Consider the following 14,112-nt stretch of genomic DNA (forward strand, 5'->3'; position numbering starts at 1 on the left):
TTGTAGCTAAATAACAAGTTGGCTCAAAAAATAATGACTACCACCCATAAGTACTGTGTGCCTTTAAAAAATCACCTATATGAGACCAAATGGTCAACAATTACTTTAAAATAAAGATGAGAATGAAGGGAGCAGGGAAATTAGATTAACGGAAACAGAACAACCAGAATGAAACAATGAGAACGTTCACGTATTGTGTAGAACGTAAGCCATGTCACTGAACAACTTGTGAAGAATTGCTCAATGGGAACCTAAACCACTGTGCAAACATTCACCAAAGACACAATATTTAAAAAAAAAAACAGTTAATGTAACAGTTGTTAAATATTCACATAGAACTTTGTGACTAAGCACTGAATCCCTCAATATGTAGGCTAAATAAAACCTTTATATGTTTGTGATTTTAGTCTGTTGGTTCACAGAATAGAGATTTGATATCAGAGAGTCAGGATGTAAAAAGAAGACCAGTAGAGGTGAACAGCTAAGGAATGTTCTCTCATCCAAGTTCAAGCTGCTGAATTGCTTACCCGGGTACTTTTCCAGCTCCTGAAGTTTGGACTCATTGATATCTGTGGCTATGACTCTGGCACCTTCTCTTGCAAACGCCTGGAGAATACAATGCACAAATAAATCCTTTGTCTACTCGGTTAAGCTGCTTCCATAAAAGGAAAGTCAACTGGCCCTCTTCCCTTTCATCTTGTTTCCATTGTTGTTTTCCCTAAAAAATAGGTGAGGTCTCACACTATCTGGTCTCACCCAACACCACTCTTGTTATTATTTTTATTTAATTTTATCATTAATTAGAACCACGTGATGTACATTGTCCATTTAAGTCACATCAAATAAGATAGGGCTTTTAAAACAAGGATTCTTTTATTAACACCTCTCAAAATACTGCAGTTGTGTGATTTGATAGCCTGTCTTCCATTTCTGAGCAGGTGACTGAAGTCTAAATAATAAGAGAAAAATGGGTTATTTCACACTTATCCTCCTAAGAGTATTCCAGTGCTTTCATGAACACCCTGCCACTATACTGAAGGTACATAATTAGCTCAGGTATGTGTTTGTGGGTATAATGTGGGAGAAGATGTAAATTAGAAGGCAACAGTAAACTGACAGTCTTATAACTCTGAGGTCCTGTATCTGAATGGACGTCTTTCAGAATGTTATTTATATCCTTGTAAGGATTCTAGTGGTGCAAAGGTTAAGTGCTTGGCTGATGAATGAAAAGGTTGGTGGTTTGAACCCACCCAGCGGCTCTGTGTGAGAAAAGACCTGGTAATCTGCTTCCACAAAGATTACAGCCAAGAAAACCCTATGAGACAGTTTTTCTCCATCTCATGGGGTCGCTGTGAGTCAGAATCGACTCAATGACACACAACAACATCTCCTTGTAGGCCCCTTGCAGTTGATTTATTATGGTGCAGAAACCGAGGCAGAGAAATCCGTTTCTCAGAATCAACGGTCATCAGTGATGTCACATAGGAAACTTCATCAGCTTGGGCTCAGAGACAGTAACTTTTTTTTTTTTGATAAGACAACAGCAGCACAAAGTCAACAGAAAGAGTGGAGGGGGATTAAATAACAGTGGCATCATTCCACATAATTCAATACCTCAAAAGGTAGTAAGCAAACAACAAAAGATACTAACTTACCAAGGCGGCTGCCCGGCCGATGCCCTGAGCAGCAGCCGTCAGGATGATGACCTTGCCGTCAAGTCGACCCATAATGCAACCTGCGGTTTAAATCAAAGGCACATGCCTTTTTCTTTTTTAACTGTGGTGAAAATATACATAACAAAGCATATGCTAACTCAACAATTTCTAGACGTACAATTCAATGACATTGACTGCATTCTTCAAGTTGTGCAACTATTCTTGCTGTCTTTTTCCAAATCATTCCCCCTAAAGGCATGTGCGTTTAATGGGCAACACTAGCACACGCGTAGGCACTAACATCTAGAAAGAGCAGCTCAAGGCGCTTCTTGGCGAACTTCACGGCACCTTTGTACAAACAGTCCCACCATCTGAACTCTCCAAGAATGCTTCCTCTACATACCTGTCTTTAGATTTCAAAAACATTTAGAACAAGCCACTGAGGTGATAACTGGCAACACGCACACACAGGACTTTGACCTACCTTTCAGTTCCTTCAGTACCCAGCGACCACAGCCTCTGATGCTGAGGCTGCAGGGGTGAAACGCTTTCCCTCACTGCCATCACCGCCCTCCTCCCCACCGCCCCTGCACACACTGTTGTTGTATTGTTTGTGTCCTTAAAACTCGGGACTGCTTCTCTCTGTCTCTCCTGGAAGATTTTGGTGAGGTTTGCACTATCAATAGCGTATGGCTTTCCCCTGTGCTTTTCAAAGATTTCAGGGCTGGCCTCAGAGAGTCATTGAATAAAATCAAATCATGATCAATACCCCCAATTTATAGATGAGGAAACTGATCCGATGGGTCAAAATTCACAGCATTAGTTAAGGGCAGAGCCAGAAGGAAACTCAGCCCTCCTGACTCTTTTGTTATGTGATCATTCCACCCCACAGTGCTGCTGACCCTCTTTTAAAGTTAGGGCACACAGTAGGAACATTTCAATAGGTACAATCAGTAACGTTTAAAGGGTGGATTGAGGAACTATGGCATGGGAAATTCAGATATTTGGCCAATGCCTGCTTGGGCTGTAGATCACAGAGAAGAGGAATGACTGGTGATAAGGCCGTGGGTGGTAATGGGTGAAATGACCAAATGGGGCTGTCTTCAAGGAACCAGCTTCCCTCTATTGCCCTCTTCTGCCCTTAATACATGCCCTCTGACCTCAAACCACGCCACAAGATGGGTGCTATGTCTCCAGGCATCATATCTACATTCCACGGTAAAAGAAGGGGAGGAGCAAAACCCTTTAGAGAAGTCTTGCCTTTCTACTCAAGAAGGAAGTCCTCCTCTGAAATTCCAGCCTAAATTCCTTTGGCCAGATCTGTGTAACTTGGCCACTGCTTGCAGCCACGGAGGCTAGGAATTTGAGTTTTTGCTTTCCAGTTTTATGAAGCAAAAGGCAGAGGAAAGTGATTTGAATGGGTGTTGAGTGAACCCACTTAAGAGTATGTGCACAAATAACCTACATAATCACTCTGCTCAATTACCTGCTGATGAAGCACAGGTTGCTAGCCTAGCCTAGAGGGATCTTATCTTCAGCAAAAGTTAGTTTTTTTGTTTTTTTTGGCTGTTACTCAATATGCGCTTTCCTATCAAGCCTTCACACTTTTGTTCAAGCTTTACATGCTAAGGGGCTGTAGTTAGACTCCTATAAGCAATGGGCATTGAAGGATTTATGGAAAGAGAGTGACATGAACAGATACGGGTTTCCGAAAGACAGCCCTGGAGAGGGAGTGACCAGGCAGGAGTGGCGAGTTCAGTTAGGAGGTTGTTGCAGGGGCTGGTGAGGGCCTGCAGTGACAGAGTGGGGATGGAGAGAAGAGGTGGATGAGAGGGTTGTTAAACAGATAAGAGACAGGGCGTGGACACTGATGGGGCTAAGTTCAAAGAGATTATATGGTTTGCCTAGTGTTTCACAGCTATGAGACAGTAGACCTGAATTCAAACCTAGACCTCCTGATTACAGGTCCAAGAGAAGACCACGTGTCTCCTGGCTTTCTCTCTTGGTACTGGCATTCCCAGCAGGCCTCTCTAAATCACCACTGCGGCGGCCATGAGCCTGTGCCTCACAGACCTGCAACTACAGGAGGCCTAAATGGCCAATGGGCTCAAACACAGCGATGACTGTGAGGATGGAGCAGGACCGAGAAGTGTTTCCTTCTGTTGTACACAGGGTCGTTATGCACTGGAACCAACTCAATGGCATCTAACAACAACAACAATTGGCCAAGGGCCAGCTTCCCATGGGCTGTTCCCAGCCAGTACCTGAGTGCTGCACGGATACTAAGGAGCCCCATTCCTAGGAGTCAGGGCTCCTCTCTGGTGGCTGACCTCCTCTTGCTGAACCTTCCTTAGACTACACAGCACTCTAGGATGCTTCCACCCAACCTGGCTTCCCTGTCTCCCTCCCTTGGGGTCAGACTTGTACCTTGACCTGTGGGCTCACCCAGCCTTTCCCAGTTCCCTCCTCATTTTCTCTCACAGACATTTTCCTTAATAAAAAGTATGCATGTTTAATTCTGTCTTGGAGGACCAGGTAAAGCAGCTACCTTATAAGAACTGATTTCAGAAATCAGTTTACAGCTCTCTGATGCTCTATGATTTTGTCTGCATTTGTTATGCAATGGAGAAACTCGGCTTTTATAGTGCCTGGCCTACTGTGATTCAATTAGCTTTCACTGTTTTTTTTTTCTTACATGAGTGATAAATTTTCACTCTAAACATGGAAAGAGCTAAGAGATGTACACAATATATATTTTAGACAGTAAACTCTACAGCTGTGGAGTTGATTCCAACCCATAGCGACCCTATTGGATGGAGTAGAACTGCCCTATAGGGTTTCCAAGGCTGTATTTTTTTTTTTATATATATATTTTATTGTATTTCAGGTGAAGCCTTACAGAACAAATAGTTTCTCATGAAACAGTAGTACACATGTTGTTTTATGACATTGGTTAACAACCCCACAACATATTAACCCTCTAAATTCTCAACCTTTTTTTTTTTTGGTGAAAATACACGTAGCCAAAGATACACCGTTTCAAAAATTTCTACATACACAGTTCAGTGACATTGACTACGCTCTTCCAATCGTGCTGTTATTCTCATTTAAGATGAAGGCTTACAGAACAAAAAAGTTTCCATTTAATAGTTACTACAAATGTTGCTCTATGAAAATGGTTAACAATCTCACAACACATCAACAATATCCTTACTCAACCTTGGGTTCCCTATCACCAGCTTCCTTGTCCCCTTCTGCCTTCTGGCCCTTGTCACTGGACTCCTGTACCTCGTTAGTCTCATTTGGTTTTACGGGGCTGTCCACTCCCAGGCTGAACAGTGAACCTCAAAGGTAACTTCACCACTGAGCTAAAAGGGTGTCTGGGGGCCATACTCTCGAGGTTTCTCCAGTCTCCTTTAGGCCAGTAAATCTGGTCTTTTTTTTGTGAGTTAGAATTATGTTCTACATCCTTCTCCAGCTCTGTCCAGAACCCTCTGTTGTGATCCTGGTCAGAGCAGTCAGTGGTGGTAGCCGGGCACCATCTAGCTGTACTGGACTCAGTCCGGTGGAGGCCTTGGTAGCTGTGGACAATTAGTCCTTTGGACTAATCTTTTTCTTGTATCCTGTTCTCTTCATTCTCCCTTGCTCCCGAAGGGATGAGACCAGTGGAGTATCTTAGATGGCCGCTCACAGGCTTTTAAGACCCCAGACACTACTCAGCAAGGTAGAATGTAGAGCATTGTCTTTATAAGCTGTGTCATGCCAATTGAGCTAGATGTTCCCCGAGACCATGGTCCCCACAGCCAAGGCTGTAATTTTTATGGGAACAGACTCCCACATCTTTCTCCCACAGGGCAGCTGGTGGGTTCCAACTGCCCACCTTTTGGTTAGCTGCAGAGTGTTTTAACCACAGCGCCACCAGGGCTCCTTTCGATAGTAAAAGACTCCCCGAATCTTTACCCTTCACCGATCCTGGACATGGTGCAATTTAAAAAGCTGTTCTTCTACGCCATGGCCCTCAGTGTCTTTTGGTGCAATGGCACCGTGAACACTCGTGGCCAAGCGTTTTCCTAGGAAACCTCTGACATCCCGAGAAGCATTTACTGAACAGCCGCTGAAGCACAGAGCAGCCAGCTTCTCAGCTCACTCTGAAAACTTCTCCCTGGCTGGCCTCCTCGTTGTTCAGATTTTGGGGCCAAAGTTCAGATTTTGGGGCCAGAGCCTTCACGTTAGATGAAATGCCCTCTCAAACAAAAAAGGATTTCTTTGGGAAAATGAGTGCAAAATCCAATGTGGAAACTGTAAATGCTGGCTTTCTTACTCTCAATATTGTAATCAAAATGTAAACTTTTCATAAGCAGAGACACAATCTGAGCATTATCAGGAAATCTAAATATTTTCACCAGCCAAGAAGAAAAATGTCCACTTAAAACACTAAAATCCTCTTCTCTTTGGCTACTTTGAAAAACTTGTAAACTAGCTTCAAACCAGGGCTTCTAACTGGTTCAGCCCAGCTCAGTCATGGCCCACGAAGAGACACAGGAAGGGACTCAAATTTTTAAAATGTGGGGAACTGCAATGCTAACTAGAACGGGAAAAGTTACGGGTTGAAGTCCTGCTTCAAACTTGTTAAAAACCCACTTTTGTCCTGAACTAACTGCTCAGATGAATTCTGAAATAGGCAACGTGAAGAAAAACAAAAAAATCCCCAACCAAACCCGTTGCCTTGATTCCAACTCATAGTGACCCTGTAGGACAGAGCAGAACTGCCCCACAGGGTTTCCAACCAACAGCTCCGTAGATTCCAACTGCCAATCTTTTGGTTAGCTCTCGACCAAGCGCAGGGCTCCTGAAGAACAAAGCAACATCTAAAAAGTAAACCTTCTCTCTCCCCAGCTAGAAGTTTCATTTAAAAGTATCAGACAATCTTACTTCAGAGCAGTGAGCGGAAGACGTCCTGCAGATTCCTCCACAGGCGACAAACTTGAGACGTTTGTGCAGAAGCAAGTCGGGTGCTTAATAGTGCATGCTGGGATTTGTAGTTCAAGTGCCTTCATGCCTGCTTAGTTTCGCTACCTTCAGTTTTTTAAAAAGAAGCCGCATGATTTCTGTACTTTATTTGCGCATTCTGCCATCTAGTGGAGCTCAGGCAGAATTGCTAACTCTAAGTAGAAGGTAAGTCGTGGAACCAAACCAAACCAAGCCAGTTGTGGTGGAGTGGATTCCTACTCATGGCGACCCCATGTGTGTCAGAGCAGAACTGTGCTTCACAGGGTTTTCAGTGACTGATTTTTCAGAAGTATATCGCCAGGCCATTCTTCTGAGGCGTCTCTGGGTGGACTCAAACCTCTGCTGAACACACTAACTGTTTGCACGAACAAAACCAAAACCTGTTTCCATCAAGTAGATTCCAACTCATAGCGACCCAAAAGGACAGAGGAGAACTGCCCTATAGGGTTCACAGCTACCCCATGTGACAGAGTAGAACTTCCTCATAGGGTCACTGGAACCCACCAGCAGCTCTGCAAGAGAAATATGTGGCAGTTGCTTCTGTAAAGATTACAGCCTTGGAAACCCTATACCACAGTTTACCCATTCGTCTGTTGATAGGTTGTTTCCATCTTAATGCTATTGTGAATAATGCTTCAATGAACATGGGTGTGCATATGTCTATTCATGTGACTGCTCTTATTTCTCTCAGATATATTCCTAGGAGTGGGACTGCTGGATCGTATGATATTTCTATCTCTAGCGTTTTAAGGAAGCGCCATATTGTTTTCCAAAATGGTTGTACCATTTTGCATTCCTACCAGCAGTGCCTAAGAGTTCCAATCTCCCTGAAACCTTTACAACATTTGTTATTTTCTGTTTGTTTGTTTTTTTAATTTTTATTTGTGCCAATAATGTCCGGGTGAGATGGTATCTCATTGTAGTTTTGATCTGCATTTCTCCAGTGGCTAGTGATCACGAGCATTTCCTCATGTGTCTGTTAGCCACCTGAATATCTTCTTTAGTGAAGTGTCTGTTCATTTCCTTTGCCCATTTTTTAATTGGATTATTTGTCTTTTTGTTGCAGAGTTACTGGATTTTCCTATAGATTTTAGAGATAAGACTTTTGTCTGATACGTCACAGCCAATTTTTTTTTTCCCAGTCTGTAGGATCTCTTTTTACTCTTTTGGTGAAGTCTTTTGATGAGCATACGTGTTTAATTTTTAGAAGATCCCAGTTATCTAGCTTAACTTCTGATGTTTGTGTATTCTTAGTCATGGTTTGTATCCTGTTTATGCCGTATATTAGGGACCCTAGTGTTGATCCTATTTTTTCTTCCATGATCTTTAGGTCGTTGATCCATTTTGAATTAGTTTTTGTGTATGGTGTGAGGTATGGGTCCTGTTTCATTTTTTTACAGATGGACATCCAGTTTTGCCAGCACCATTTGTTAAAAAGACTGTCTTTTCCCCACTAAATGGACTTTGGGCCTTTGTCGAAGATCAGGTGACTGTAGGTGGATGGATTTACATCTGGGTTCTCGAGTCTTTTCCATTGGTCCATGTGTCTGTCGTACCAGTACCAAGCTGTTTTGACTACCATAGCTATATAGTAGTTTCTGAGGTCAGGTAGTGCGAGTTCTTCTACTTTTTTCTTCTTCAATAGTGCTTTACTTATCTGAGGACTTTTTCCTCTCCGGATAAAGTTAATGATGAGTTTTTCCATCTCTTTAAAGAATGCTGCTGGTATTGGGATTGGAATTGCATTGTATTTGTAGACTGCTTTGGGCAGAATTGACATTTTCACAATGTTGAGTCTACCTATCCATGAGCATGGTGTGTTTTTCCATTATGTAGGTCTCTTATGGTTTCTTGCACTAGTGTTTTGTAGTTTTCTTTGTATAGGTTTTTTACATCGCTGGTTAGGTTTATTTCTAAGTATTTTTTTTTTAGGGGCTATTATTAATGGTATTGTTTTTCTGATTTCCTTTTTGTAGTTCTCTTTATTGGTGTATAGGAAACCAACTGTTTTTTGTATGTTTATCTTGTAGCCTGTTACTCTGTTGAATCTATTAGTTCCAGCAGTTTCCTTGTGGAGTCTTCAGGGTTCTCTATGTATAGTATCATATCTCCTGCAGATTGGGACAGTTTTACTTCTTCCTTACCAATTTAGATGCCCTTTATTTCTTTTTCTTGTCTTATAGCTCTAGCTAGGACTTCCAGCACAATGTTAAATAGGAGTGTTGATCTAGAGTTTTTCGAGTGAGGAAAAGAAAATTTTCTTGTGTTTAAGGTACAATTATTGTTGTTACTTTGTCACGCTCAGCCTGCTCTAACCCTAATACACATTTAGTGGCAGAATGCAGCCATCAGGACTACACTGGGGAGTGTGGTGAGGATGGGGAAATGTGGAGCTTGAACCAAAAGTGTGGAGGCTTGAAAAGGAAGGAACACTTTGGGTAACAGGTCAAGTTTGGATGAAGGGAATGGAGATAAGCTCTAAAAGAAAAATCTTAAGTTTTGCAGAAGAGACCAGAGATAAGATCAAAAAGAAAGAACTAGATTATATGAGCCCTCTAGGCTAAGTTAGCAACCTGTAGATCATTAGATGGGTAATTGAGCAGAGTGATTGGGTAGGTTTTTTGTGCACATACTCTAAGTGGGTTCACTCAACACCCATTCAAATCACTTTCCCTCTGCCTTTCACTTCATAAAGGCTGGAAAGCAAAAACCCTCAATTTCCTAGCTTCCTTGTCTGCAAGGCATGGCTAGTAACACAGATTTGGACAATGGAGTGTAAGCTGGAATTCCTGAGGAAGGCTTCCTTCTTTCTCTAGAAGTCTTATGGCTTTTGCCCCTCCCCTTCTTTTTGCCTGGAATGCAAATATGATGCCTGGTGACATAGCAGCCATTTTGTGCCTTGGTATGAGGTCAGAAAGCACACACTAAAGACAGAGCAGGGCAATAGAAGGAACCTGGTTCCTTGAAGACAACCTTGAGGCACTAGCCCTGGACTAACTTCCCTGGATTTGTGTAAGATAAAATAAAGTCCTTTTTAAGACCACTATTTTTCAAGTTTTCTGTTACTTGAAGCTAGCATATTCCTAACAGTTATAGTGAACTCAGTCAGAAAGATTTGGATGAATTCCAGACCTTTCTCTCACTAGCTAAGAGAATAAGTCACTTAACTCTCTGATCTTGGCTTTCTCATATGTAAAATGAAGGTAACCATAGGACCTACCTCAGGAGTGTTGTAAGCAGGAAAGATTTGGCATGTGAAACCATCATACAATGTTTGACATGTATACACTCAATAAATGTTAGTGATATTATGGAAGTTATCAGACAAATGTACTAATATATGATTTAAAAAAATTTCTTTTTTTAACCTTTAGCTTAGTTTCTGCATATGTCCAAGTGAAGTTTTTGGTAAAATTGTCCCTTGTTGCCCCCTGCAGTTTAATGCTGGGTCTAAGGATCTGTAAGGAGCCTTGGTGGCACAGACGTTAAAGCACTCGGCTGCTAAATGAAACGTCAGTTCGAATCCACCAGCCTCTCCACAGGGGAATGATATGGCAGTCTGCTTTCATGAAGATTTACAGCCTTGGAAACCCGATGGGGATTTTGGTTTGGTAATAATCTGTAATCTCATCCTTGCTTTAATAACAAGGCCCTTCCTTTGAATTTTGATGATTTCAGAATAGACTTTTTATGAATATAAGCATTCTCTACTCCTTTCTTCCTTAATGCAGATTTCTTCAGCCTCACATGCTGACCAACTTCAACAATGCTTACTGGAAAACCGCCCAAGTCACATGGTATTGTGGATATTTGCTTGCCCATCCGAATAGGCACCAGACTACATTCTTCAAGCTAGCCATTTATCATCCTTCCCTCTGTAAGTTCCAAGAAGGCAGTGCCTTGTAGCGTCTAGACCAGTGACCAGCATGCAGTAAATGCTCATTAAATATTTGCTGAGCAGCTGGCTCTCAATAACATGTTTCCTATGAGAAATAATATCACAGTTTGTCTTCTCTAGTTGGAGCCCTGGTGGCGCAGTGGTTAAGAACTCGGCTGCTAACCAAAAGGTGGGCAGTTTGAATCCACTAGCCGCTCCTTGGAAACCCTATGGGGCAGTTCTACTCTGTCCTATAGGGTTGCTGTGAGTTGGAATTGACTCGACTGCAACAGGTTTGGTTTAGTCTCGAATTTACTTTTTTTGTGTGTGCTTTAGGTGAAAATTTACTGAGAAAATTAGTTTCTCATTGAAAAATGTATACACAAATTGTTTTTTGACATTGGTTGCAATCCCCACAATGTGTCAGCACTCTCCCCCTCTGAATTTACTTTTCAGGTCTTTTAAGCATCAACTGCCCATGCTACTGCTTTTTAAAAATACTCTTGGGTTCCATTGCTGGCTTTATCATTGTTCCTTCACAACCATTCATGATGCTGAAACTCAGCTCATGAGTTAAGCAACTTCTCTTATACTGGATACCTAAAGCTGATTACATTTTTAATGGCCTTAAAGTAGTTTTGTCATTCAGGGGAATTGATCAAGTAACTCTGGGTTACTCTTTAATTCAGAAGAGGAGCAGATATTGAATGAATCAGACCTGCAGCTGTTATAGTGTGACGTTTAGGCAAGGCTGGAAAGGAGAAGCAAAACCAAGGAGCAGGCCTTAACCCTAGTGAATTCCTGTGATAGTATGTTAGGCAAAAGGAAAATATCCAATCCAGAGATTTGGAATGATGGGTACTATGCAATCCATAATCTCTTCCTTCGAATGACTCTTCTTACCAAAGAGCCAAGGATGCTATCTTAGGTTGGGTTCTCTAGAGAAGCAAAGCCAGTAAAGCGTATAAATATATATACAGAGAGATTTACATCAAGGAAATGGCTCATGTGATTGTAGAGGCTGGAATGTCCCAAGTCCGTGGATCAGAATAGAGGCTTCTCCTGATTCACGTAGCCGCAGGGGCGGGCGAACCCAAGATCGGCAGGTTGGAGAGCAGGGCTCTTGCTCACAGGCTGTGAAGATCGATGAATCCCAAGATCAGCAGATAAGCTGATAGCTCAAGTCCCAAGAACTGGAGACTAGACAAACAGGAGGCAGCCACAAGATCCAGAGTGAACAAAAAGCCAGAATGTCTGCTTATATTCAGATGCAGGCCACACCCCCAAGGAAACTCCCTTTCAACTGACTGGCTACACAGCAGATCTCATCATGGGAATGATCACATATAAACACTGAAAATCAGGCCTAGCCAAGTTGACACACAATCTTAATCATCACAGATGCCTTGAAATTACTTTAACTCTGTTCTATAACCTTATCCAACTTGCTGTTTTTTGTGGTGTTTCAATTATAGGATGACTGAAAATAAAATAGGGATACTCTCAAAAATCATACTTCTTATTCTTTTATAGGGTCACAGTTGCCCTGAGGGTATGATAAAAGAAAGAGGTTAACAGAAGTTAACGTAGTATTCGGAAAAAATAAATCCACACACAAAAGTTCACATAAAATTTCAGAAGTTTTATAGACCTCATGAAGCCCATCCATGGATGCCCTAAGTATCTGTGGGGACCCCAGTTTTAGGAAACTTTACTTTGATAGAAAATCTGGTGCTGTTTCCTCATGTCTAAAACAAAGGGGGTAGAACCAATAATCTCTGAGGTTTTTCAGCTGGGAGTGGGGTGGAGTGGAGAACAAAGTCTAGTAACAAACCAACTGAGAGTGCTTGTATAGGGTCTCTGGTGGGTGGATAACAGAAAAGTGAGAAAGAATTTTTGTAGTTATGAAACCAAAAGGGAAAGTAGGACTAGAGAGTTAATGACACAGCTCCTATTATCCTTTAACAATTTAAATCCAGAAAACATGCATATATTTTCATAGCAGAATCCTGAAACTCAATGAGTTTCCTGACCACCCCACCAGGAAACTATTAATATCACACAGTCATGATTCAGAACTACTGATTAAACATTTAGTGAACATACAAGGTGCTAAAAGAGGAGTTTTAACTTTGTTAATTATATGATGCTTTTCTTATCTATTATGCTTTGGAATTGCCTAAGTAATATGTGGATAATTTTACATTAATAAAAATGTATACATGAAATGCATACATGGAAAGACTGGACATTTCCTTCAATAACTTTACTCCTTACAAAATATATAAATAAATTAAACCTTTCAACTTCTAAAGTATTACCACATTCAAGAACAAGGCATTGCCATCACCGTTCTAAATTATCAGAACGAATGAATTTCTGATTCCTTGATCTTCCAGTTCTAGTGGTGAAGGGAAAACTGAATGTGAAATTAAGTTGGACTATGATATCATTGCCAGGGAGAGACACACAAAGCGGCAAACACGGCCGTTTCCAAACAAGGGGTGACAGCCCTGCGGACCAGTGACAGCAGAGGAGTTACTGGGTTTTGCATTCGGGCACGTCTTTTCCGGAAGAGGTGTGCCAAGGACCTGTCTGAGGGTCCACACTCTCTGCTCCCACTGTGTGTTCCTCTGAGAAAGAAAATAAAACCCAAAATTAATTCTATTAAAAAATACACAAAAAAACAAGCACGGCTGGAAGGGGAAAAGATGTGAAAACAGGAGAGATATGAGGAGTGAAAAATGGCAATGTGGTCATTAGTTTCATTGTGTCTGACCATCAAAAAGCTGTATTTCACCTCAGAGTGTGAGAAGTTTATTCCTCATTCTCTCAGAAAATGAACTGTAACATAATTAAGGAAAAAAAAATTCTAAGTCCTATTTTATAAGATGGTTGTTAAAAAAACCTCATTTGTGTTAGAAAACCATATTATATAGGAAGTAATAAAATCTTATTTGAAATTTATCAATTTGAGAGTCAAAGTGAATCAAAGATGGACTAATTTAGTTGGGTTTTCTTTTACCCTATTTTTGTTGTTGTTGTTTTTATTAGGTGCTGTCAAGTAGGTTCTGACTCATAGTGACCCTATGTACAACAGAAGAAAACACTGCCCAGTCCTGTGCCATCCTCACAATCATCGTTATGCTTGAGCCCATTGTTGCAGCCACCGTGCCCATCCATCTCATTGAGGGTCTTCCTCTTTTTCACTGACCTTCTACTCTACCAAGCATGATGTCCTTCTCCAGGGACTGATCCCTCCTGATAACATGTCCAAAGTATGTGAGACATAGTCTCGCCATCCTTGCTTCTAAGGAGCATTCTGGTTGTACTTCTTCCAAGACAGATTTGTTCGTTCTTTTGACAGCCCGTGGTATATTCAATATTCTTCACCAACACCACAATTCAAAAGCATCAATTCTTCTTTGGTCTTCCTTATTCATCTTCCAGCTTTCACATGCATATGAGAGGATTGAAAACACCATGGCTTGGGTCAGGCACACCTTAGTCTTCAAGATGACATCTTTGCTTTTCAACACTTTAAACGGGTCTTTTGCAGCAGATTTGCCC

At 41.5% G+C, this 14,112-nt stretch overlaps 1 protein-coding gene across 3 annotated transcripts in view; it reads right to left on the minus strand.

Moving 5' to 3' along the window:
• Nucleotides 1–6,642, minus strand: part of BDH2 (3-hydroxybutyrate dehydrogenase 2) — a 38,417-nt gene extending 31,775 nt beyond the window's left edge. For 2 of the 3 annotated variants that reach the window (XM_023734742.1, XM_023734741.1), the window contains exons 1-3: nucleotides 6,588–6,642; nucleotides 1,656–1,735; nucleotides 528–606 (exon numbers count right to left, since the gene is read on the minus strand). In XM_023734742.1, coding sequence (XP_023590510.1) covers nucleotides 528–606; nucleotides 1,656–1,727 — 151 coding nt within the window. In that variant the 5' untranslated portion in view covers nucleotides 1,728–1,735; nucleotides 6,588–6,642. The remainder of the gene's footprint in view (nucleotides 1–527; nucleotides 607–1,655; nucleotides 1,736–6,587) is intronic. The other variant, XM_023734743.1, reaches the window with a different exon arrangement.
• Between the last annotated feature and the right edge of the window lie 7,470 nt (nucleotides 6,643–14,112).

The sequence above is a fragment of the Trichechus manatus genome, unplaced genomic scaffold (genome assembly GCF_000243295.1).
Source record: "Trichechus manatus latirostris isolate Lorelei unplaced genomic scaffold, TriManLat1.0 scaffold00071, whole genome shotgun sequence".
In the NCBI taxonomy this organism is placed as follows: domain Eukaryota; kingdom Metazoa; phylum Chordata; class Mammalia; order Sirenia; family Trichechidae; genus Trichechus; species Trichechus manatus.